Here is a 26058-nt window from a genome sequence, read left to right as displayed (position 1 = left end):
ATGTGTGTTGGCCTGTGTTATTATTGTACCCATGCCAGAGAGAAGGATGAAATCCTCCAACCACTTACTCCTGAGTAACTCAAAGGATTGAAAGGATTTAGCCTGGAATGAGTGGTTTTTTGTGCTAACGGGGAATAATTGCAGCTGGTATCTTCAGCACTCAAACATTCACTCTAACTGTGACTGTGGAATGTGTGCCTGCTATTTTGGATGCACTCAAATTATGCTCTCCTTCCATCTGTTCTCCTCACCTCAAAAGCCCTCCAAGATAGCTCTTCAAGTCTGCTGTGCCAAAATGTTGGCTCTCTTCCTCAATAAAGTGTTAATATCCTCTTGATATTCTAAAAATCAAGAGATTTACCCCCACCACACAAAAGAGTCATCCCTCTTCTCACAGATGCGATACTATGATAGACAACGCATCAGAATGAATTAGAATGATGATTAGCAGTGAAAATAATGCAACAGCTAATGCATCAGAAGGCATTAGACAAAAGTAATGTGAAAACCCCCAACAGCCAAATGCTTCTGTAGTGACCGAACTACAGGGACAGTTAGATAAATAGAGATTGACAAGACTAACAATTTGGTTTTTAAAAATGCTTTTAACAGGGCATTCTACAACATTTAGAGCTGAAAATAAAAGTTACTGTTGTCGTATATCTGAAGACTACTGCAAACATGAGAAGTTAGTGGGCTTGAACAGTTTGTCCTGCTGGCCTGCTCAGTGAAGCCTGGAGTTCAGGTGAACTTCACTGGTTGACCTGTTCACCTTTTGCTTTAACAAGGTCCAAACCACTGCACTCACATTTCACTTCTGTCTGCCTGCTCATTTTGCAAGGCTGGAGTGCCATAAACTTCCAGCTGGTGTTTCCTTTCTTAAAAGCATCTTACTGGATAATGGGGCTGCTGATGTTGATGAATGAGATGATCTGTTGTCAGAGGAAAAGGCTGAGACAATTTGCTGTCAGGGGAAAAGTCATTTAACATCTGTGCTGATGACTGGTGGCTTGACCAAGATGGCATAGGGGACAGGTTGAGGAGGGAGGCTTCTGGGAGTGGGAATGGCTACTGATGTTGACGAATGAGGAAAACAAAGATGCTGGTAAGGAAACTGAGAAAACAGTAAGCAGCAGCATTGTGAACTTTGTGAATTTTCTTTGTCTCTTTTTTTATCTTCTGGGTTTAGATGAGATCTTCCCGGCACAGGAAGCTGCTAGTGTCTAATGGAGTTGCTTGTTAGCAACTAATTAGCAGCTAATTGACCATATTATTTCAAAAATTGCCAGCATAAATTAGACTTCCAATATTAATTTGCAAATTGTGCTAAAACATGCACAGTAAGATAGCATTAATCAAGAGGTACCAGTTGTATGTGCTTTCTTTTACTCATGGCATTTTATGTATATAAGCTCTCTTTACCAATTTCAATCATTCTTACTCTTTCTAATGTATGCTTAGCCATGATTCTCCTTGGGTATTCTCCAAGCCTGGGAAAAGCAGGTTAGGGCTGGACCAGTCTCTGGATGTTAAGGCAGTACACATTCAGACTGTGAGGAGATATCAAGTATCTAGTATTAGACCTTCCACTGGTCTCCCATGACACCTCCATCTGCACTCCTAATGCTATCTTGAGTACTGTGGGTCACAGTGGGTTCAGGGACTGGCTTTGCCATACAAGTCCTTCTGTGATCAATCGATCAATCTGCCATGTGTGAGTATGTGAGGCCTAGTGAATGGTTTAGGTGCACCCATATTGTGTGGAACAAATCTAAGGCCCAAACCACACTTGCAGAAATCCATCTAATAATGGCCATTTTCCACAGAATCTGTACATATTAGGATGCAGAACTCACATGAATTTCCTTCCTTACATGGGTTTTGGTACACATTTCCATGCATATGATCTGACTTGATAATGAAATCAGAATATGAACAACGTTCTCTAAAAATATGAAAATGTGTTGGTAATTCTACTCACCATTCCATGATTCAGCCAAGGTGGTATAAAATTATCAAGCAGCTTTGGGTAAACCAGTTCCCTGTCATAGATATAGATGCTCCAAAACATTGTTACAACAAACTGAGGTGAAAAGAGAGAGAGAGAAAAAACCCAGTTTTAATTTATTTAAAAAGTGAACGTATTACAAGAATTGCATTTTACTTTGTTTTTTAACAGCATCAAAAACAAATAAGTGGCTGTAACTCTAAAACAGTTTCCTTTTAATGCAAAGTATAGTTCAGATCGGAGTGTTCAATTTCTGCATCCTCTTAAGAGCAGAGTGTGCTAGCCTGGTTTCTTTTGAGAAGCCATTCAACACTATGCTCATTTTGCACAGAGAGTAAGATTACAGCCAAAATGCTTTAGACATTTCCCAATTCAATAATGGGGTGGCATAGTAAAACATCTGCCTTTAAGTTAGCCTTTATACATACAAGTTAAATTAGCACTTCTACATATATTCTCTGGGCTGTTTGTCAGGTAAAGATCATAAGCTTCTTCACGAACACAAGAATGCATCATGCCATGCATTCTTTTTCATAACAGGTAACCCAATCTTAACGAGGGTGCCTGTGCTGTGGTACAGCAGCACCAAAATAGTCGCTGCTGTATCTTGTGATGCCAGGGAGGCAGCCGGAGGTCTCCTTGAGGTGTAAGGGAACAGTTAGTAGACCTGGCAGCCTCAACGGCTCTACTTAGATCTGGACCAGCTCAATAGCTGGCACAGTTTTGAGTAGGCCCATGTAAGACTTTCAGGCACAGGAGGAGGGGCAGGATCTGGTGGCAGGCTCCTTCACTGTCCCCGCCCCCTTCTGGGCCTAACATGCCCTCCTTCCAAACCTGCCCCCCCTGTTTTTCCCCACACTGCCTTCCCTCCACTTCCCCCCCCCCCAGCCTGAACCGCTTTATCACCAATTGCTTCTGGCGGTCCTCTGACTGGTACAGAAGCCCAGTGCCCTTGAACAGGCCTTGCTGAGGGAGAATCAGCATGGCTTCTGTAAGGGTAAGTCTTGCCTCACGAACCTTATAGAATTCTTTGAAAAGGTCAACAGGCATGTGGATGCGGGAGAACCCATGGACATTATATATCTGGACTTTCAGAAGGCGTTTGACACGGTCCCTCACCAAAGGCTACTGAAAGAACGCCACAGTCAGGGAATTAGAGGACAGGTCCTCTCGTGGATTGAGAACTGGTTGAAGGCCAGGAAACAGAGAGTGGGTGTCAATGGGCAATTTTCACAATGGAGAGAACTGAAAAGCGGTGTGCCCCAAGGATCTGTCCTGGAACCGGTGCTTTTCAACCTCCTCATAAATGACCTGGAGACAGGGGTGAGCAGTGAGGTTGCAAAGTTTGCAGATGACACCAAACTTTTCCGAGTGGTGAAGACAAGAAGTGATTGTGAGGAGCTCCAGAAGGATCTCTCCAGACTGGCAGAATGGGCAACAAAATGGCAGATGCGCTTCAATGTCAGTAAGTGTAAAGTCATGCACATTGGGGCAAAAAATCAAAACTTTAGATATAGGCTGATGGGTTCTGAGCTGTCTGTGACAGAACAGGAGAGAGATCTTGGGGTGGTGGTGGACAGGTCGATGAAAGTGTCGACCCAATGCGCGGCGGCAGTGAAGAAGGCCAATTCTATGATTGGGATTATTAGGAAAGGTATTGAGAACAAAACAGCTAATATTATAATGCTGTTGTATAAATCGATGGTAAGGCCACACCTGGAGTTCTGGTCGCTGCATGTCAAAAAAGACATAGTGGAAATGGAAAAGGTGCAAAAGAGAGCGACTAAGATAATTACGGGGCTGGGGCACCTTTTTTATAAGGAAAGGCTACGGCGTTTGGGCCTCTTCAGCCTAGAAAAGAGACACCTGAGGGGGGACATGATTGAGACATACAAAATTATGCAGGGGATGGACAGAGTGGATAGGGAGATGCTCTTTACACTCTCACATAACACCAGAACCAGGGGACACCCGCTAAAATTGAGTGTTGGGAGAGTTAGAATAGACAAAAGAAAATATTTCTTTACTCTGTGTGTGGTTGGTCTATGGAATTCCTTGCCACAGGATGTGGTGATGGCATCTAGCCTGGATGCCATTAAAAGGGGATTGGACAGTTTCTGGAGGAAAAATCCATTACGGGGTGCAAGCCATGATGTGTGTGCGCAACCTCCTGATTTTAGAAACGGGCTATGTCAGAATGCCAGATGCAAGGGAGGGCACCAGGATGAGGTCTCTTGTTATCTGGTGTGCTCCCTGGGGCATTTGGTGGGCTGCTGTGAGATACAGGAAGCTGGACTAGATGGGCCTATGGCCTGATCCAGTGGGGCTGTTCTTATGTTCTTATGCCCACCCACATATGCCTTCCCAATGGTGTCTCCATCCTTCTAGTTACTGTGACATGCCTTATGGCATGTTTGCGATGGCCGTCTTCTCGTCAGCAGGCAAGAGACCGGCACCAGCCCAGGCTAGGATCAGGCTGTAAGTTGTTGTTAGTACATTATCCCTTCAATCCCTTTCAACTTCAATCTATTGTTTATGTTTGCAATGGTGAAATTCACCACTTTGCAATGGAGTCTGTTTCACAGCTGAAGGGTTAATAAGTCTTGCACTGATTCCAGAGAAGCACAAGCCTAATGCTCTACGCATCATTATAGACACAGCAGGAATTGTAACCAAGAATGTCAATGGGAATATGTCCTATTATGCTCAAGTCAAATGCAAGAAAAGAATGAATTCTACTGTGAAGATAATTGTGCAGAATGATTCAGATACTATCTAGAGGAGAAATGAGTTGGCAGGGAGCAGAGGGGAGGGGGAGAATGGCAACATCTTCAACTGGGAAGGGAAAAGCAGAGTATAAATATTTCAAATACATAAATACAATTTAAAAGTGTGACATCTGGAAGATCCAGAAGCAAACCAATACCTGCAAGTGAGAAGGCATGCTAAAAGTTAAGTTACAAAGCATAAAAGCCCACTTGAGATGATGCAAAGAACCTCTTGTGCAGACCAATCTTATGCATGCTTTCTTGGAAGTCAGTCCTACTGAGTTCTACAGACTCACTCCAGTGTGCAGCTTTAGCTTATAATGACTAGATTGTATGTGTCGTGAGTATGAAATAAATACCTAGAATGGACATACATGTGAAAAACAAATAGCAGAAGAAACGTTTTCAACTGAAAGTTAGCTGTAGCAATATCATTTTTTCATACATATGTGCCTATGAGAAATGCAAAGTCCAATATTGAGTGTTCCTTTTGCAAACAGAACAACATAGACTAATTTCAGCCCAATTCTTTCACTGGCAAACCCTGATGCACTGCCAGGTTTGCCAGCACAGAGATGGTTCCACCATTGCAGAAGTCCCTCTGAGTTTATTGCACAGACATCAGTGCAGCAGCCAGAAAGATGCACCACCAGCAGTGGGGTGCAGACTGGCCACCAGCAAAACCCTGCCAGCAGAGGAGAGGTGGAAGAGGAGTGGAGAGCGGGGCAGGATGAGGCAGAGTTGGATCATGAACCCCCTTCCTGAGCCAGACCTGTCCCCAGTGGCTCCTGAGTGCTATGCCAGCAACAGAGCCCTGAAGAGTCCTATAGGGTGCTATAAGACAACCAGGATGCAAAATAAGTCTCATTCCTCTTGACCAGCCTCTCCACTGGAATGGTGGGTTGGATTCAGCAGCCACTGTGCTGGTGGCCTGGCAGACTCAGCGTGGCAGCTGCATAGGATTGCGTTGTTTGGATTATCTACACTGGAAAACTGCTTTTCAATGCATATTCTGTACATAGTTTATTAGTTTCCACCATAAGTACTGAAACCTGCTCATGCTAGACTTAGATTGTTTCAGTAAAAATAAATTATGATGGCTGAGATGCAAAACACTGCAAGTATAAAATGCTGTTCAAGAACTCTCTCTCTCTCTCTCTCTCTCTCTCTCTCTCTCTCTCTCTCTCTCTCTCTCTCTCTCATATGTGCCTGCATTGGCACTAGCAATGTATTCCTTTTTTTATGCCGTAGACTCAGAACTGAATTAAAAACTGGATAATAGAGAAAATGACAACAGTCTCCAATTTCTTCTAAAATGACATGCTGAATTGCAAGAGGTCAAAGCAAACCTGTCAAACACAATTGGCATGTGAAACATATGCACTGAGAAATTCAGACCCAGTCCTGCCTTACAAAGAACAGGTCTGATATTAATGGATGATATTAAGGGTTTAACTGGACCATGACAGAGTGAATCCAACAGAGCTGGCAAGTACATGTAGTATCTTGGGAAGCAAAGAAAACTTGTAGACTTTGCCAATGAGGTAAAAGTGAAAAAAGAGAGAGGAAGTTCCATCTGTCTCCTAACCAGTCAGCCAACAAATGGAAATGGTTCAACAAAATTGGCTGCAACCATCTGGTGCTCCAGGTGGCAAGAACTGTTTAACAAACGTCCAAAACACAGATAGGTATGGGGTACAAAAAGCATGCACAAGAGGACCATTCTAATTTTAGCCCACATCCAATTGGATATCACAAAAATCACTTTTCTTTTTTCTTTCTTTTGCACGTGATATTACCGATTTCAGATATATGCTTATTTGAGTCCCAACTTCTTATTTCAGGTAAATAAGACCTAATTCTGCAATTTCTAACTTTGCAGGATGTTAGTGTGTCAGCAAAAATGAAAAGCAGTAGTCAGAAGGTGTCACTTCATCAGGCTTCCCTTTGATTGATGAAGTTACCATGAAGCAAATCAGGAAGTCATAAAATGCTTTCTGCAGACTTGCCCACGCAATTGTTGAACCCAGAAATGGCAAACAGAGGATATGAGTTTTGTTTTCAGCAATGGCACTAACTGGAATTTTTCACTTTATATGCATGAAGTTGTAAGGGACTATTCATGTGTCTCAAGTTCTTCTTTATGAGGTGAGGGAGTTGTACGGTCATGCCCAGCTGCTCTTGAAATATGCTGCCTTGTGAAATACTGCATGAGTTTGTGTCATTACCATCAAGTCATGCATAGTAAAAATGTGAATTTCTGCATTTCCTGTGAATACACTCTAATATCAGAAGGAACAGAATGCTCAGATCCACAACTGTGGTCCATCTTCATTTTTCTCACTCCACAAATAGTGCCTAGGAAATACTTTGCATGGATAGAACTAACTGAAACGTAATATTCCAGCCAATTTCATAGCCGCATGAGCAGTGCTTGAAATTCTACCCACCAAACACAGCTTTGCCTCCATGGTGAAGAAATCTTTCCATTTCCTCCTCCTGCTTCAAAGCTTTGGAAAGCAACATGACAAACTATCATCTTGCTAAGAGTTGAAAATCAGGAAACGACTGGTGATTCAAGAAGTAGAAGAGGCAAGACTTTTTGAAACAATACGGCAAATCAAAGCAAAGATGAGTGCATAAGGCACAACCAGTGAACAGTACCACTGTAATTTTCCATTTCTGTGTACATGATGTCCAATTAAAGTAGTGAAGATATTTACCAAGCCTTGCTTTCATTGTTAACCTATTCATCCAATTTTATATGGATTTGAATGACATTGTAGCTTAGGTGTAGAGCGCATGCTGTAGGCAGAAGGTCTCTGATCAATGATTCATTCACTGGCATGTTCAGGCTGAAAAAGTCTCCTTCTGAAACTTAAAGAGAGGTGCTACCGATCAGGGTGAATAGTAAGCTAGAAGGACCAATGGTCTGACTCTGTATTATGGCAGTTTTAAATTTTCAACATTAAGCAAAACCCTTTCTTGTATCTGTTGCAGGGTTGCCACAACTAGCTTACTCCATGATTTTGTGGAAGTAAGCATGGGACTAGCAATTGCTTTTTTCACTATTGGGATGAAGGCATTTGCCCTTTCCTTTCTTGAAGGGGGTGACCCTTCCTGTAATAAGGCACAACAAAAACAAGAGGCAAAGCAGAGAGATGAGTAAAAAGAAAGAGTGGGTGGGAAGTAAGCCTAGAGTTCCATCAGTCTGCACTCTACCACTCTCTTTCTCTCTCCCACCACCACAACTCTGTTTTCTTGGTTTATGGAATTCCATCTTATCTTCATTGTACACAACAGACAAATCATCCGGAGATGGAGCTGTTGTGAGCAATGAAGCTGATTTTAAAAAATATGAGAATTTGATCATCCATGTCACTCTTATGGTAACATTCTGCTTATGCAATTCTTATACCAGTTAGTTCCTTTCTCCCCCAATTTTTGGACTCCTAGATTGTGCAACAGGCAGAGTCAATGCTTTAGCCCACTGGTTCTCAAACTTTTAGCACTGGGATCCACTTTTTAGAATGAGAATCTGTCAAGACCCACTGGAAGTGATGTAATGACTCATCAACTATCATCAACTATCATCAACTCATATGACTATCAACTATCATCAACTAGGAAGAGTTTTAATAATTCTAGGCTGCAATCATACCCATGCTTACCCAGGAGTAAGCCCCATTGATTATCATTATTTAAAGCATAGACTTAGTAGTCTGTTAAAAGTACAGATCCGTAATACTTCCCCAAATGCAGTCACATACCAAGGTAGCATCAAGTCTAATATATTAAAAATTAAATATTGAAATGAATGGGGACCCACCTGAAATGGGCTCATGATCCACCTAGTGGATCCCAACCCACAGTTTGAGAAACACTGCTTAGTGTTTTATAGAAAAAGCAGAGAGAGTTGAAATTCAAAACTGTTAATTATTATTAAAACAAATTTAACTTACAAATCCTTTCCTATATTAACAAACTCTCCAAGTGCAATTTTATGCATATCTAGTCAAAATTAACCCCCACTGGGTAAAACAGAATTTACTCTCAAGTAAGTGAGTATAGCAACGGCTTTCAAACTCTCATGGAGCGTTTGCACCACTGTAAGTTCTTCAGGGGGCGGAAGGGAGGCAGCGACGCTATCCCCAGGACCATGTTGCTAATGGGGCTGCAGGGTGTGGGATGCACTCACCAGTCCCTGCAGCAGCCATCCTGGGGTGCGGGGAGCCATGTGCGAGTGTCTGTAGGACTCCCTGATGTTCCAAAAGTGAAAGTGGAGCGATCGTGCTCCACTTCCGCAAAACCAGAAGACGCTCACACAGGGCTCCCCACACGCCAGGGCAGCTGCTGCAGGGACTGGTGAGTGCATCCCAGGTCCTGCAGCCCCATCAGCAACACAATCCCTGCTCCCCTTAGCAATGCGATCCTGGGATCGCATCACTGCCTCTCCCTGCCTCCTCGCTGCCCCTGCCGCTTAAGGGGGCAGAGGCCAGGCTGGGGCATCATGATGCCCCAGTTTGAAAACCACCAGTGTATAGGATTGTAACCTCATGACACAATGGTCTGGCTGGAGCATGTGATCGGAGGCAATGGTGCGGGAGAGGGGAGGAAGGAGAACCTCTGCAGATTGAACAGGCGAACTACCCTGGTGATGGGGTTCAGCACTGCTGCAGTGAAGAACTAGGGTCATTGCTGGGGAACAAAGGGGAGGTAATTAACATAAAGTGAGCATAAGTTCTCTAGATGAAGCTTGGAACAGGAATTTGGCAAAACAGGATAGCTTGCTAATACGGCAGGTTACGTTTCATACCACCGTTCACAGTAAAGCAAATGTAGCCATAAAGCAAATCACGGGCAACAGTGTGTTTAGTGATTATTTGTGGTGGCAGTATACTGGGAAGAAGAAAGATACTTTCCAGTTTGCCTTAAGGGTGGCAAAGATCCCAGAAGAGGAAGGGTGTAGCAGTTGGAAACAATATTCACATATTCATCGAAAATGGGGAGGGGGGAGGGGAAATGAAAAGCATACTCGGGGGGCCTTGTAGAAGTGACAGTGATAGCCATAGCTTGATCCTACGTATGTTTGCTTGCATCTGGAGTCGTCTTGTGTTGTATTGTTGTATTGAATGAGGCTTGCTTTCAGACAAGCAAGCATAGGATTAGAAGACCTAGATGAGGAGTAAGGTTGCCATTTAAAGAGTAGTTACCCGGGAAGAAGACCCTCAGAAGCGCACTGCATTACTGAAGTGCTTCAGAGGGAAACTCTGAAAAGTGAGTTAGGCCCGTTTTTTGTTTTAGCTGAAGGGACAGATAGGGTAGGTTTACTATGGCTGCCATCATGGATTGGAAACAAGGCAGCAGGGAGAGGAATACATATCCATCCCTCTCCCTGCCGCCTCATTATATTTATATGGACATAATAGGGGGACGTCTTTCCTTTGGTGTACCTGGTGGTATGCTAATGTTTCCCAGGGGTAGGATAGGATTGGACCAAAAAAAGATAAATGTGATTATATTTAATTTCAAATCTAAGGCATTAGAAATCTAATAAGTAAATGGCGCATTCTTCCAGGATATATAAGCTATGGGGGAGAAAATGATTATAAGATATTTTTAAAAATTAAATTAAGAATACAGTAAAAATCATTGAGTCCATTTCATTAAGTCTAAGTCAAACTTACAAAATAAAAAACAAAATACAGTGAACCAAACTAGAAGAAAAAGTAATTATTTTGCCCAATACTTACAACTCCAGTAGGGAAAGCTAAGACAGCCATCATCCAGTCACGGAGGGAAATGAGTTTTCTTAGCTGCCTTTCATGCTCTTGGCTGTCATTTCCCTTAGTCAGAAGGCTGGAAAGGTCAGTCAATACGCAGATCCCAAAAAAGACTGCTTGAATAACCTGCATTAAATATATATAAATACTTGAAGTGTACAACATGCAATACAAATCTCAATACTTCATTCTGATGATGGAGATGGCCAGGATCTCCCAACTTCCATCCTGATTGTAGATTAAGAAAAATTGGAAGCCTACAAATCACTGCAGAGCACATCTGTAAGTGTGTCGAATACTGTGGTTCCATCAGACATTTTGTTATATCAAACCACATTCCAAGGGTTATTATTGTGCAGTGTGGGAAATCTCACCATGCAACAGACAGGGCAGGAAGGAAACCACAAGGAAAGAGTATGCAGCAGCATTCAGAAGACACCAGAAAACTCTTCAACATGGGAATGAGGAAGTGCAAACAAGACACCACAATGGTGCAAAAGTGAAGAAGTAAAACTTGGGAAAATACAGGACAGAACTTGGGAAAATACAGGACAGAACTAGGGCTGTTTTTAAATTCATGAGTTGTGCAGTCAACCTTTGATTATATGATTACAGCCCAAATCTATTTCCCCCCCCCGTCAATGCAATGGCACCAAAACGGTACCCTATGATGGGTAAAGGAACAATTGTTACCCAGGGATAAGACTCTGTGGCATGGCTGGGGGGGGGGGGTCTACTCAGATCTGCACTAACTAAATAACAAGGTCTTGAGCAGGGTCTGAGTTAATAATGGTTTGCGGTCAATTGATAGCCAATCTATCTGATGAGAGATACTACGTAAATGCCATCCCGTTTTCCCTGGCTCTCTTTTCCAATCAGAACAGGTATTTATCTAAGTTACAGATTCCCTGACTACCTTAGGATTAATTGGTGAAATCTGCTAAAAACAATTTACACAAATTTGAGTTTCCTAGGCTCAAAGTCTGTAGTTAAGTTAGTGGCTCCCCAAGCATATAAAATACATGCGATCTCCTAATAAGGTCAATCCACTACAGCAAAGTTGAACACCATTCTTCTTTTAACAGGCAAAGACAAAGCAGACCCATTAACAGGTTTTCTGTAATACCACCCACTTAGATTAAGATAACTATGCTTAACCAGTTAGATGTTCGGTTTCAACTTCAGATGTTAGGGTACAGCAATGTGGAAGACAGAAAGGCAATTTGCATGAAAAACCTGGTTACACGGATGAATAAGGAGGCCTTCTTGAGCATCTGAACATGTAAAAGAAACATACAGTTGTGTTGTTTTTTTGCAGTAACTTAATGATGACTACATTTGTGAAGGTTGTTTTCACAATTAAATTCACACTAAATAGTTACTAAAAACACACCCAACTGTGAATTGGGCTCTTGGGTTGTAATCTTATGCACATTTCCCTGTGCATAATCTCAACTGAATATAGTACAGTGAGATTTACTTCTAAGTAGGGATACACTGTAATGGCCAAACTAAACCTGACTGTAACACCATTGTACTTGCTATTTTTTGTGTAAACAGGGTGTGCAGAAGGATGGAGGATTTGAACCATGGGGCGGGGTGACTTCAATCTTACCCCACATTCCAGATCTCTTCCACCCAAGACAATAGACTCCAGTGGGAGCTTTGTTTCTGGAGTGTGGGTGTGATGCCAATCAGCTTCCTGCACACTATTTATGTGATTAAAATCCTGCTAGCTTGTCCTGAAGTCAACTGAGATGGTGAAGTACACACATAGGTGAGCTCCTGAAAGTTACACTCCTCATTTGCATACAAAATCAAATCTGCAGTGGGCCAAGGAAATGGACGTGACTTAAATATCATATGGCAACACGTCCAATGCACTAAACGAGCACCCAAGGAAGTAATAGTTGAACTCGAAGAAATAATCACTGATTTGAGAATAAGAAAATGTTAATATATCACTAGGAAATATTTCCTAACTATGAAGTGGATATGCAATGGTATCCTGTAGGAAGTGGTGGAAAGCGTCATGACATCCCTTTAAATGTTAAATTGGACAAAACACTGTAGAATGTGCACCAGGGGATAATGCTGCATTGGCAACATTTTGAGATATGACCTAATAGGCGTTTTCATTTCTGTACTGAGGTATTTTCAAGCTAGAAGAAAATAAGATCTATCCCAAGTAATATAACCTAAAAAAAATTCACACACCTAGTCTCTAAGGGAGTATAAGTTGTACCTTTCCTAATCAATCATAAACTGAGCTTGCCTCCATCAGCCAGTCTGCTACAACAAGGTCACAAGAGAGGAAGGGGGGGGGATGGTGGAATTGTAACAATATCAGTATTCCAATCCACAACGCATTTAAGTGGCATACTAGGGACCATTTTCTAGATTACTAATTCCTATCTATGTTGCTAAATGCATCTATAAAAGTGGAAGGAAAATTGTTAGAGAACAGCATTATTTCACCACGTAATTAGATATCACTAGTTTCTATCTATGGACTGTGAAACATTATGCTTTGACCCAAGTTTACGACCCTGTTCATGGTAGCTCCTTTTGTGAATAGAAAAGTTGTGCTTGTGCAAGGACCTGTTCTGCTTGTCCAACTTTCCTTCCATGCATGGAAGCTGCTGCTGCATTCAGAAGGGTATACTTGGATCCTAGCCTATGTCTGCATAGCCCTAAAGGTTTTTCTCTTGGTCAGTGTCCATTAAAACAAAATGGACTAACAAGCCTCAGGTTAGATATTGAAACTGATAGCAGTTCTTGGAAAAAGCTGGATGTTGTGAATTGATCATAAAATGACTGTGAATATTTGTGTTAAAAAAAAAAACATTAAGGTTAATTTCACAAAGTTATAGCCCACTGATACACTTTAAATTTAGTTCAAATATGGTTGTGTGATTCCAATTAACATCTGTGATAACACATAGATATTTACTATAAAACTTCAGGCATTAGAGAGAACACAAATATACAGCAATGTCTATCTTAGAAGACAGATTTGAGTGGAGGAATATGCTATCTACTAAAACAGGCAGCAGCTGGAATGGCAGCAAAAGCATTAAGTTCTATCAACATGCAAAACAAATTGCTTGAAAACCTGCCAGATCACATAACCTTCACCTTGCAAGTCTGCCAGATCGCAAGTCTGCTTTTTCCTTTGAAGCAACCAGAATATGATTTATTCCCTCGGATTATCTGTTATGACTTTGCTTGTCACCTCTGTGCACTACTTGTATTCATTCTTCAATCTGCTGACATGATGTAGGGATGTGAACATATATTAAGCTTAAGCAGTAAATGTGGTTGAAGACACTATCAAGTAAATTTTAAGTCAGACTATTTGTCTCTTTGACTGTTGGACGTGTGCTTGACTTAACTGCTCTCACTGGAAACAAACCGTATACTGTACCTGCAAAGCACAGACAGTCAGTGAACAACATTTCACAGTTCTATCAAGTCCAAATGTATTAGGTTCGGATAAGTCATGAATGACTAAGTGGTTCTGACATTTAGCAGCTCTGTGTTTGCTTGCCAAAGGCTCTGCTGAAATTCAGTTATTTTCCTTCTAGTTGTCTCTGGTAACTCACAGCATGTAATACATTTCCTATCAGGCATTTTGATTCTACACATAATTCAAGGGAAAACTACACTGAAAATTACACCAGAATTTTATGCATGTCTATTCAGAAGGAAGTTCCAATGTTCAGTGGGGCTTATTGCCAGGAAAGTGTGTATAGGATTGCAGGCGGCGCAACCCTAAGTGTTGAAGAGAGCCAAAAAACAGTGTGTGATCAGCTCTAGCAGATGCAGTCAAGAAGTTGAGAAGGATAGCAGAGTAGACCTTTAGATTTTGCATCAAGGGGTGAATTAGTGATTTTTGTGAGGGCGGTATAAAGGAAACCATCCCTCTTAAAATTAAAATTTAACTACTTGTGACCACTTGGTAACTATTTGTGAACCAATGCCACTTGTAAAATAGATGTATGAAGTTCACTTTCCTAGGCACCTGCTAAACTGTGTAGCACCTTTTCATTTTAAAAAGCTCTGAGCAAGTGCATTTTTAATAATTGCTATTCCATTCCTTCCTCCTGTTCAGCCATTCATACAAAATCTGCCTTTATTGCTTTTCATATCCTGTTTACAAGGCAGGATAATTTCATTAAATCTATACCATCCATTCAGCAAATATATGTTTATAATATTATTAGATTACAACTTTTATATTTTTCTTTTCTAACTCTCAATTTTGTTTGGCTCATACTCAGCATGGCAGACCATGCCATTAGTTTTACTTAAAAATTAATATTACACACATTATTACAAAATGTGATCAGTGACATATCCTGGGCACTGTGCCAACATTCAACAAACAGTAAGAAAGGCCATGCAACAGACTAGATAACATTTGGGATAGCTAGTTTGGTAGGGGGAAAGACATGCATTGCAGCTGTCTCAACTAAACTGGGCTTAAGGATCAGGTTTCCAGTGGGAGGAAAGCCCCTAATGTTTTCTGAACAAATTACTTAGTGTATGTGGAGGGGGGGGGGAGTTCGATTTGTATAAAATTAGCTTAGTGAAAACTTAATATGTAGCAGATACATTCCACATGCGTGAACTTTCTATAATGCTCAAAGCATGCTACACATTTAATTCAAAGACAAGTAGCTTCTTTAATACTTTATAAATAAAGGAAGAACTTCACCTATAATCATGGTGGCAAGACGTGCGTAACATCAACATGTTATGACTACAAGAGGTTTTTGCAAAAAGACACTGAACTACTTCATGGATAAATCACATAAATGTGTACATAGAAGAAGACTTTCATGGAATAGCCCAGGAAGGTTGGAGTGGAGGAAGGGATACTATTTTACCTCTCAATATACGAAACCTGTAAATATTTACCTCGAATATATGAAAACTGTCTTATATCAAGTTGATCTAGCTGTAGTATCATCTATAGATTCTATACGGATTGGCAGTGGATTTTCAAGGTTTCAGACAGAGAAACCTTTGCATGCAAAATATGCGCTTTGTCCCTGAACTATGGCTCTTCTCAGTGTAGAAGAGCATACTGTATTGTGCCCACATATTATAGGTGGGTAGGGCAATTTTTATTGCACTCCCATTGTTTTTACCATATTATGGAGACTGCTTGGGTTTGGTTGTAGTATATAATACGTATATGTACATGTGGGGATCATAAAACTGGAAAAGAATAAAAAGCCAACTACTGTAGTTCAAATCTCAGTTGTAAGGCAGGACCATTCACTTTCCAAGCCCCACCTCTATGATCAACTCACAGAACAGAGGCCACAGCATGCCACAAGCAGATAACAGATATTTCCCAGTGATGCATGTAAATAGTTCCAGCTAACATAGCAAGGTAGCCAGGTTGAATATTACAGGGGGGAGCAAAATTCCATCAAGGTCACCAGCCAATTCGACCTGAACAAACATTATTTCTGAACTGTTCATATACTGTGCACAAACATGTATTGATCAGCCCAACCTTTGGCAGGATCAAAACCCACCTATTGTGCCATCATGATTTCTGAAACATAGCTGCCTATAAAATAATTGCTTTGAAAGATTTTTTTAAAAAGTGAAACATTTACTTAGGGTGCAGTCCTAACCCATTATGTCAGTGCTTTCCAGCACTGGCATAGCGGTGCCAATGGGACATGTGCTGCATCCTGCAGTTGGGTGTCACTCACAGAGGCCTCCTCAAAGTAAGGAAATGTTTGTTCTCTTACCTTGGAGCTGCATTGCCCTTATGTCAGTGCTGGAAAGACCTGACATAAGGGGTTAGGATTGCGCCTTTAATCACATATAAATATCTGTGAGAACACATATAAGAGAAACAGAGTTTTGTAAATAGAGGTAACAAGATTGAGAATGGTGACTCAATACATCTGGAATGCTGGTCATAATAGTTTTAAACACAAACATAATGAAACAAAGAGTGATGCATGAAATTATCGATACGAAGATCCAAGAAATTGTAAAAGAAGATTAAGACAATGGCTTTGATCCTGCCAAAATGCATAAGTCTGGCTAGTTGTAAGCTTAGCTTGGAAAGATTGGTTTCTTCTAGGGCTCTGCAGGCCTGTCATTAATTGCTGCATGTGTGCTGTTCCCTCCTACTATATTGTCCTCCATTCCCAGCACTAGTCCCTTAATTTTCAACTCTTCCTTGCTCTGTTCCTCTGAAGGGGTGGAATATCCAGTGAACGTACAAGAGTTTATTCTCTACTGCTCTGGGCAATGTTAGGTCTTCCAGAATCCTCAAGATCAAGCAGGAAGCTGCCTGCAAAGGTTTACAAGTAATTTTAGAAAGAAAAAAAAAAGTGCCTTCCTTATACAACCCCAGGATATAAAGAAATACAGAATGGGCTCTGAGCAAAAATTGTTACTTTATAGTCAGACAGAACCTCCAATTTCCTGAGATTTATAGAGCAGCATACTCTATCATTTGTTTCTATCTGTTTGTTGTAGAAGAATAGCCTGTTCTGAAAATTGTTGTTGCTGACTACTGCATATGCTATTTGATCACAAAGTTATGACAAAATAGTTTTTTTTAATTCATTCTCAACTGGGTACAGATATGATACCATAATGGAAGAAATACCAGGGTGGGGGCACAATATCGGCAGTATATACTGGCAGGAAAAGCTCAAAAACAGAGCAGTAATGATGACACTGGCCCCAGGTCATTATAGTATTATTTCTAGAAAAAAAATAATAAAGCAACAAAACTACTCACTCCTAGCTTTAAAATAAAAAAAAATTGGGAAAGTGTGTAAGTAAAAGGTTATGAAGAGAAGCTTGACTTTCTTGCTCAGAGAAGGAAAACTGGGACTATCTTCACACATGGCTTCTTCTCACCTCAGGTCTTTTGATAATGTTGTCCCATGGCTCCTTTTTGGCGCACGTTACTCTAATAACCCCCAATCCTGTCCAGAGCTATGCCCATTGAAATCAAAGTGCTTGAGTGTGCCTAACCATCTGCAATGGATAGAAATGTAAGTTCCTTAGCACAATAATGAAAAGTATCCTCAAAATAAAATTGTTGCCTAGGCTTTTCTCCATTGTGATCACTGGAGATACAACCACTAAAGGTTCAGTGGCCACAAAAAACCACCTACCTGCATGCTAACAAACAGTGTTCACACATACGGGAAACATGTATACTGTTATTTTTAGGATGATGGTTTCAGCTTGTTTGGATGGGGTTACACTTCATTAAGGATCAGATTTTCAGCTTGGGGATGCTCTTGGAACCAGCTCTCTCGTGGCATGGAATGGCATGAACTGAATCCACCAGCAGAGGTCTCTCTGGTCAAGGATGGCCTGCCCATTGTTGTTCACACTCTGGAAACTTTCAGGACTGACTACCATAATTGGCTGTACATAGGGCTGCCTTTGAAGACTGTCCAGAAATTGTAGTTAATAATTTAAGAACATAAGAAGAGCCCTGCTGGATCAGGCCAAAGGCCCATCTATTCCAGCTTCCTGTATCTCATAGTGGCCCACCAGATGCCTCTGGGAGCACACAAGATAACAAGAGACCTGCATCCTGGTGGCGCTCCCTTGCACATAGCCTTCTGAAGAAGCCTATTTGTAAAACCAGAAGGTTGCACAAATCCATCTTGGCTTGTAACCTGTGATGGACTTTTCTTCTAGAAATCTGCCCAAACTCCTTGGACAGATTTCTGGAAGAGAATTTGGCAGCTGTATGGAACTAACTGGGTCTGTGTGTTAAGAACACATTTTGCCAGTTTTCAGATAACTTCACTGACTCCTGGTTCAATTTCTGAGCGCTATTCAAAGCCATATGTGGCTTGGGACCTGAGTACCCAAAGAATGCTTACTTCCACATCAACCTGCCCATGCATCAAGATTATTAGTGGAGGCCCTCTCACAGGTGCCCATGGTGACACAGAAAGAACTTTTTGGTGGTGATTCTCCATTTATGGAAACCCCTAGGGAAACTTGCTTGGTACCAGTGTAGTTACAGAATTTTTCAAGCAGTAGGTGAAGACTTTAAAAAATTTTTCCTTTTAAGGATTTTTATATTTTAGGTGCTGTCTTAATTCTTGTAATTGCAGTTTATTTTCTGTTTCTATGATTGTCTGCTTTTAAAAGCTCCACTGGGAATGGAGCTGAAGATGTATACAATAATGCTCACTGAGGAACTATTGGCCATTCACCAGTAGTGTGCCAGCTGAACTTTGCAAGAGAGTTCCTACCTCAGTTGCCTCTCACTGACGCACACCCAGAAGGCAAAGGGCTCCCTTCTTCTAGGTTGACTGCTATTGACTCCTTTCTCCAGCATGCAATTTCATGTCAATGTGTTTCTATGCTTCCTCTTACCCCCAATTAGAACCCCACATGCTGGTTAATCAACTACCAGCCAGAAATATGTATGAAAAATAGATAAAACAATGGCATCCTGTTTGCACTAGCTACACAACAAGAAAATTAAGAAAACTCCACCAGGTGGAAAACAAAGAAACCATGTAGCTGGAGATCACTTTGATGTCAGAGACTTAGGATCAAAGCAACTTTAGAAACTGAAAGAAATACTGAGGAAGTTAAATTTTCAAACCCTTCTTATTATGAGGATCTGGGAAGACAATAAAATATTTGAAATCTCCCAAAGCACTATGGACTACAATGCATCAAAACTATTAAACCACTAAACATTATCCTCTGCTATGATTGTTTACCACTAATTAAGCCAGCAATTTTTTTTCTAACACCACTTCCAGCAACATATTTTCTTTGAAGTACTCTGAAGATGTTGTTTTTGCCCAACAGAGAAACAAGCACTTTTAAATTTTGCTTTTGATAGCTTGAAGTCTTTGATCAATTCTTTATATAGCTCCAGGAAGTAAAACTTTGATATATTTATTTAATTAGTTAGAGCCCAATCCTATCCAATTTTCCAGTGCCGGTGCTGCTGTGTCTGTGGGGTATGCACTGCTGCCTGTGTTGGGGAGGTAGTCACAGAGGCCTCCTCTAGGTATTAGAGCATTTGTTCCCTGCACCGGTGCTGGAAAGTTGGATAGGATTGGGCTCTTAGTCCTGAAGAAATACAAGGTAACGACTGGCTTTGACTCTCTTGATGCTAATCGTCTGTCAAGGATGATGCTATAAAACATTTGTTTAACAGAAACAGAATAACCACAAGCATCACTACTGTTGTTTGTGTTCCTAAAAAAATCCATTGGCAAATGATCATACTTCAAATGCCCCATGAGAAAATCATACCTGCTGCATTGCACCATTAGGTATATTGTTTGCATGGGTTTTATTTATTTATTATTTTAAACATTTTGTATTCCACCTTTCATGTTCATGAATATAAACTCCTCATCTCATGTTAAGACTACACGAGCCTGTTTATCTGTGGATTCTTTATCCGCAGATCTGGCTCAATGCGGGTCCCCAGGAATCCGTGTTGAGCCAGACTCAGCTCCACCTGAGCTCTCTGAAAGGGACAGAGCTGCACTCCAATCCCCTCCAGAGAGCTTTCTGAAGCCTGAAGTGTGTGTCTGCCAGCTGCCTCTGCAGGTTTCAGAATAGCCTGGAGAGACAAAAAACACTTCCAGTTTCCTGAGGGTTTCCTGAGCTCCGGGCCTCAGAATGTCTTATATGGGGCTTCCCCGGGCCTCAAAATGCCTTATATGGCAAAAAAGTCACTTCTGCTTTCCCGAGGGAAACTGGACGTTTCCCTCTCCAGGCCATTCTGAAGCCCGCAGAGACAGCAGGTGAATGCGGGCTGCTTCTGCGGGCTTCAGAAAGACCTTCGGAGGGGACTAGAGCACAGTTCCAATCCCCTTCAGAGGGAGAAAGGGGCCAATTGTAGATTTAATTGTCTGCAATTTTCGCTATCTGTGTGGAATCCGAGAACAGTTCCCACATGGATACCGAGACCCCACCTGTACTCAGGATTTTGGAAAAAGAAAAAGGGCTTGTTCATAAAGCATTTTTCCTTCTAGGATTGCCCCCAGGCTTATACACTGCTTCCCTTACTCATCCCACTATGGGGAGAAGCATAGGACAAATTAAGCAACCAAATGAATACAGGATCTCACTATCTGGGAGATGAAACTCTCTAGAGAAAGTGTTTCCTAGCATTGTCCTTTTTAACACATTAGAACAGACACACAGAGTTAAGCTTAATATAGAATAATGAGGTCTTCTAAGAAGAGGCATGAAACCTGTTTCCCAAAATTGTCGCTCTATTCGGCTCCATAGCTATGTGAAGGCACTCACACAGTAAACAAGCCTCCTCTTTCTCCTGCTCCTTAGCACACTTCAAGTCATTCTTCCCACACACAGCTGCCACCAGCATGCAGATTTCAAAGATTCCATCCAAGTGCGTCAACTACCTGACTTCCTTCCAGTCAAGACACATCCCACTCAAACATTCCTGGACAATGCTGCTTCATACAGCTTAAAAAGAAGAAATATCCATCAATCTGTTGTCTGCAAGTCAAGGCCCAGTATTGCCACCACACTCTAACAGTAGAATGATATAAAGAAGAGCTTTTCAAACTGGGGCGCAAGTGTCTGCAGGGCTTCCCGCAGCTTAAAAAGTGAAAGCGCAGCAATTGTGTTCCACTTCCAGTTTTGTGGAAGCGGAGTGCGATTGCTCCACTTTCACTTTTTCAGCTGCAGGGAGCCCTGCAGAAGGTCAGGTAGGGCTCCCCGCACCCCCGACAGGCTGCTGCAGGGACTGGTGAGTGCATCCCAGTTCCTGCAGCCTCCTTAGCAACGAGATCCTGGGGATCGTGTCCCTGCTTCCCCCCACCCCCACAAGAACTTACTGCAGTTCAGACTGAAAACCACTCATATAAAGGTATGGATATTGTAGTTATTATAAGACAAAGCTTTTATCTGCACTAATAAAGAGCTAGACATTTTTTGTCGTTAACAGCACAGGTCTGGTTCAGATGCAAAATGGAGAGCCCAATCCTATCCTTTCCCCTCCTGCTGGTGCAACTGTGCCAAAAAGAGCGTGCTATATCAGGGGATGGGGCAATCAGGAGGCTTTGGAGGGGAAATCCCTTACTCCACTGTAAGCCTACCTCTATGCAATGGGTCTCCTCAGACCTGTGCCAGCTCTATAGCTGTTGCAAATCTGAGGAGAGAAAGGGGGTGAGGAGACTGCTGATGGAGGCGACAGGATCTGGCGCATGCCATTGCCACCAGATCCACCCCTCTCACAGACTCTCTGCCACCATTTCCCAAATGGCATATCTGTTTCTGCAGAGGGAGTGTAACCTAATTCAGAACAGGTTGGCAGCCAATATCTACACATAGAGAGAATTCACATCAAGAGAATCTCTGTTTTGTCTGGATTTAATCTCAGCTTCTTGGCCCTTATCTAGTCCCTAACCATCCTCAGAAAATGTTTTAGGACGGTAGTTCCATTGAGAAACAAAACTGGGCCATTCCCCATTAAGGGGAGTGGCCCAGTAATGGGTATTCCCACAACACCATAGTGATCATGGCATCATGTGAACCAAGGGGCTTTCCCCCTTACCTGGGGGATCCTGCTGGCCTTGGGGAGAGTCTAGGAAGCCTGAAGCCCCCTCCGCAGGCCTCTCTAATGCTAAAAATTGCTCCGTTTGGGGATCAAAGTGCACTTCCAGTTTTCGTGCAAAAACCAGAAGTGAACTCCAATCCCCAAATTTTCAGCATCGGGGAAGCCTGCAAAGGGGGCTGCGGGCTTCCCAGACCCTCCCCCAGTAAGGGGGAAAGCCCCTAGATTTCTGCAGTGTCGCTATCACTGCAGCACCATTGGGGCACCCCCCTGTCCCAGGCCCTACCCTCGCAAACACTCCTGTGTTCCCAAAGTCCAAGTAGGACTTTGAAAACCTCTGCTCTAGGACTTCTACAGCCACCCTACAATTTGATGGTATAAAGCTGGGTATCAAAAACATATTGATGGTACCCAACTCTGAACTCCTAGATTATTTCCCCTGGTAGTTTCATGTAGATGTGGAACAAAATGATGGACAAGATGGACCCGTGTGGCACCCCACAAACCAAAGGCCAGGTGTAGGAGCACCCAGATTCCACCTTCTGTGATCTAACAGCAGGAAGGACTGATGGAAACAGTAAAACTGTGGTTCCAAGTTCCTACCTAGCCAGCCACCCTAAAAGGACACCATGTTCAATGGTGCAGAACACTGCTGAGAGGTCCACCAGGACCAAAAGGGACATACTCCCCATCTAGTCCCCGGTGTAAATAATCTACCAGTGACCAAGCATTTTCCCTTCATGTAGGGAACAGAAAACCAATTTCATCCAGGATACCCTGGAGCTGAGAGGCCACTACCCTCTTGACCAAAAATTAGAGGTTTGGGATCAGTCAGTAATTCTCTAGTACAGTAATGTCTCCTTAGGATTTCTTCACAAAGGGGCAGATCACTGCCAACTTCAAAATCACTGGAACTACTCTTCCTTCAAAGATGAATTTACAACCCGCCTTGGCCACTCCCCCCAGGCCAATCTAATGAGTCATGCTAAGCAAGGGTCAAGCAAGCAGGCAGATGGCCTCACACTCTACAGGATCCTGTCCATATCCTCAGGTTGTTAAAACTGAAAAGAATTCATAATAAAGGACAAACAGGAAAATCGACTGGATCTGTTTAATATGATTTCCAAGTTGTGACAGATGCGAGCAATTTTACCCACAAAATGCCTCGCACACCAAATTGTCCTTGACCCTCCCAAGGAGACCAAATGGGGCAGACTCTGAACAACCCAGAACAATTTAGATGGATGATTTTCAGTGGATGCAATAATGGCAGAGAAGAAAGCTTTCTTTGCTAAGTTCACTGCCACAGAGCAGGCCTAAGAGGACCTCTGACATGTTTCATTGGATTGGTCATGAGTTTTTTGAAACCATGACAAAAGAATGCTCTTTTAATTTTCTCCACCCATAGATCACCATCAACATGCTCAGCAGTAAACACTAGGTCCCACCACATCCATTGTGGCAGAAATTAACTGAGATAGAGCCACAGTTGCCATGGATACCATGAAATCCATTCTCATGCCAAGGGCCCCCAGAACCAATAACCAGGAGCACTCCAGTGACACAAACTTGATACAGTGGGACCCTAGTATCCATGGGTTCAGCACAGTGTTTCTCAAGTTGTGGGTTGGGACTGACTTGGTGGGTCATGAGCCAATTTCAGGTGGGTCCCCATTCATTTCAATATTTTATTTTTAATGTATTAGACTTGATGTTCCCATGGTATGTGACTGCATTTGGGGAAATGTTACAGACCTGTACTTTTGACAAGCTGCTATGTATATTATTTTAACAATGATAGTAGATGGGACTTACTCCTGGGTTAGTGTGGGTAGGATAGCAGCCTAGGATTGTTACAAATTTTCTTGCTCGATGATGTCACCCAGTCATGACATCACCTCCAGTGGATCCTGACAGGTTCTCATTTTTAAAAAGTGCTAAGTGTATGGGAACCACTGGTCCAGCATATATTAGGGTCCAATTTTAAATCCCTTTAAAACAAAAAAAGTACAAAACTTGGGTTTCCTACTGTATTGTGGCCAAACCACACCATTTCCAAGATTCTATAGCAACTTCTAGATCTGAGACTCACTTCCGGGTCACACAAAGCATCCTTGCTTCTCCACGATGCATTCTGGGGTGGAGAAGAAACCTTTATGCAACCCAGCAGTGGATCTTAGTGCTAAAAACTGCTCTAAAGGCTTGGAAACAGCATGGTTTGGCAGTGAAAAAGTAGGAACCCCAATTTTGGCACTTTTTTATTTTTATAGGGATTAAAATTTGATTTCTGGTGTCCACGAGGGGTTCTGGACTACCGATGTCTGACCAGTAGTGTCGCTAGGGGTGTGTGGGCTGCACCGGGTGATGCGCACAGGGGGGGTGACGTGCACTGGGGGATGACACACTAAAATTGTGGTGATTAGGAGTAATCCCAACATATTATATACCGTTAGATGTGGAATTTCGAGTGGAATGCAATGCAAAAAAACAGAGTGAAATATCTCCTTTCTATCAAAAGTTATGGTCAAAAATCTGGAGAACAAAAAATGCATGGATCCCTATGGAAAGTGAACCGTATCGCGCGTTTACTCGTGAGTGGGCAAACATGCCTTAGTCCATCAGAAAGGGCAGGCTGAGAGGAATCCAATGACACCAGAATGGTCCTGATCCAATAAATGCAGCCCCCCAAAACACCTGAGAAGGAAGTCCCTCCCTCCAAGCAGATGAATGTATTGAGCCCTATGGAAAGTGAAACTAAGCCTCACGGTCGCATTTACTCATGAGTAAGCAAACGTGCCTTGGCTGGTGTGGTACATCAGATGAAGGATAGTGCAAGGCTACCTGAATGGTCCTGATCCTATGCACCTGCAGTCAAAGAAGTGTTCCAAAAGGTAGCCTCCCCCCCCCCACACACACACTAAAAAGGATCAAAACAGAGGCTTCAACTGATAAGGTGAACCTTTTTGAGACTTGCAAAGCCAGGTGGATCCTGACAATGACCTGGTTTAAACAGAAGTCCTTAAATTCAACTGGGCACTTGGCAGGGCTGAAAACCTTACTGATTTTGGGGGAGGGGGTGTTATTGCAGGCAGGCTAGAGAGGAAATTCACTTGGTGGAAAAGGACTGGCTTCTGCTTATTTAATTACTTGTTTTACTTTAATTATTTATACTTATTTATTTTAATTTGCCTGATGATGTCACTTCCATCATGACATCACTTCTGGTGGGTCTTGGACAGACTGTCATTCTAAAAAGTGGGTCCCAGTGCTAAAAGATTGAGAACTGTTGCAATAAGGTGTTAGTAAGTTGACACCTGGGGTGTGCGCGTGACACCACTAGTGACCAAAATCATTAAAATCACAGTTTGGAGGAATAATACCATCTTGTTATATATCAATCAATGCGTAATTTCATGCAGAATGTGTTCTACCAAAAGGTACAGCCAAAAAACCAGTGGGGGCAGAGTGATGGTACATCACCACGCCCACCACCTGGGGTGTTGCCCCACCCACTGCATGGGGGTGTGACACACTGGCATCCCGCACCGGGTGACGCGAACCCTACTGATGCCATTGTGTCCAACTGTACTCACGCAGACATCACAGTCATATGGAACAGCACGATATGAAAGAGTCCCAGGCTCTGTATATGAAAGGAAAACAGGCCTATAATGCAACCATGACATGGTTGTGTGGTAAAGAGAGGACAGGATGCCCAGAAAGGATCAGATCATTATTCTGGCAAAATTCTAAATATGTTGTCTCGTTCTGTGTTGTTGCCATATTATGGAGTTATTAGGCATCAAAGCAATAACATATACATCTCATTCTGATTGCAAATCGAGATTTATTTTAATTATCGTTAGACTGCCCTGCAGGATAATATATGTTCCAATCTATTTTGCGTTTACTTTCCAATTGCAA

At 42.2% G+C, this 26058-nt stretch overlaps 1 protein-coding gene across 5 annotated transcripts in view; it reads right to left on the bottom strand.

Annotated features, from left to right (window-relative positions):
• AIG1 (androgen induced 1) overlaps window positions 1-26058 on the bottom strand; it is a 102647-nt gene that overhangs the window by 63635 nt on the left and 12954 nt on the right. For 3 of the 5 annotated variants that reach the window (XM_066611255.1, XM_066611257.1, XM_066611254.1), the window contains exons 2-3: window positions 10530-10685; window positions 1982-2083 (exon numbers count right to left, since the gene is read on the bottom strand). In XM_066611255.1, coding sequence (XP_066467352.1) covers window positions 1982-2083; window positions 10530-10685 — 258 coding nt within the window. Of the gene's footprint in view, window positions 1-1981; window positions 2084-10529; window positions 10686-11717; window positions 11834-26058 lie in introns of those variants that run through there. The other 2 variants (XM_066611256.1, XM_066611258.1) reach the window with 2 other exon arrangements.

This window comes from Tiliqua scincoides, chromosome 1, assembly GCF_035046505.1.
Source record: "Tiliqua scincoides isolate rTilSci1 chromosome 1, rTilSci1.hap2, whole genome shotgun sequence".
Lineage (NCBI taxonomy): Eukaryota > Metazoa > Chordata > Lepidosauria > Squamata > Scincidae > Tiliqua > Tiliqua scincoides.
This window is presented reverse-complemented; position numbering and strand designations above follow the sequence as displayed.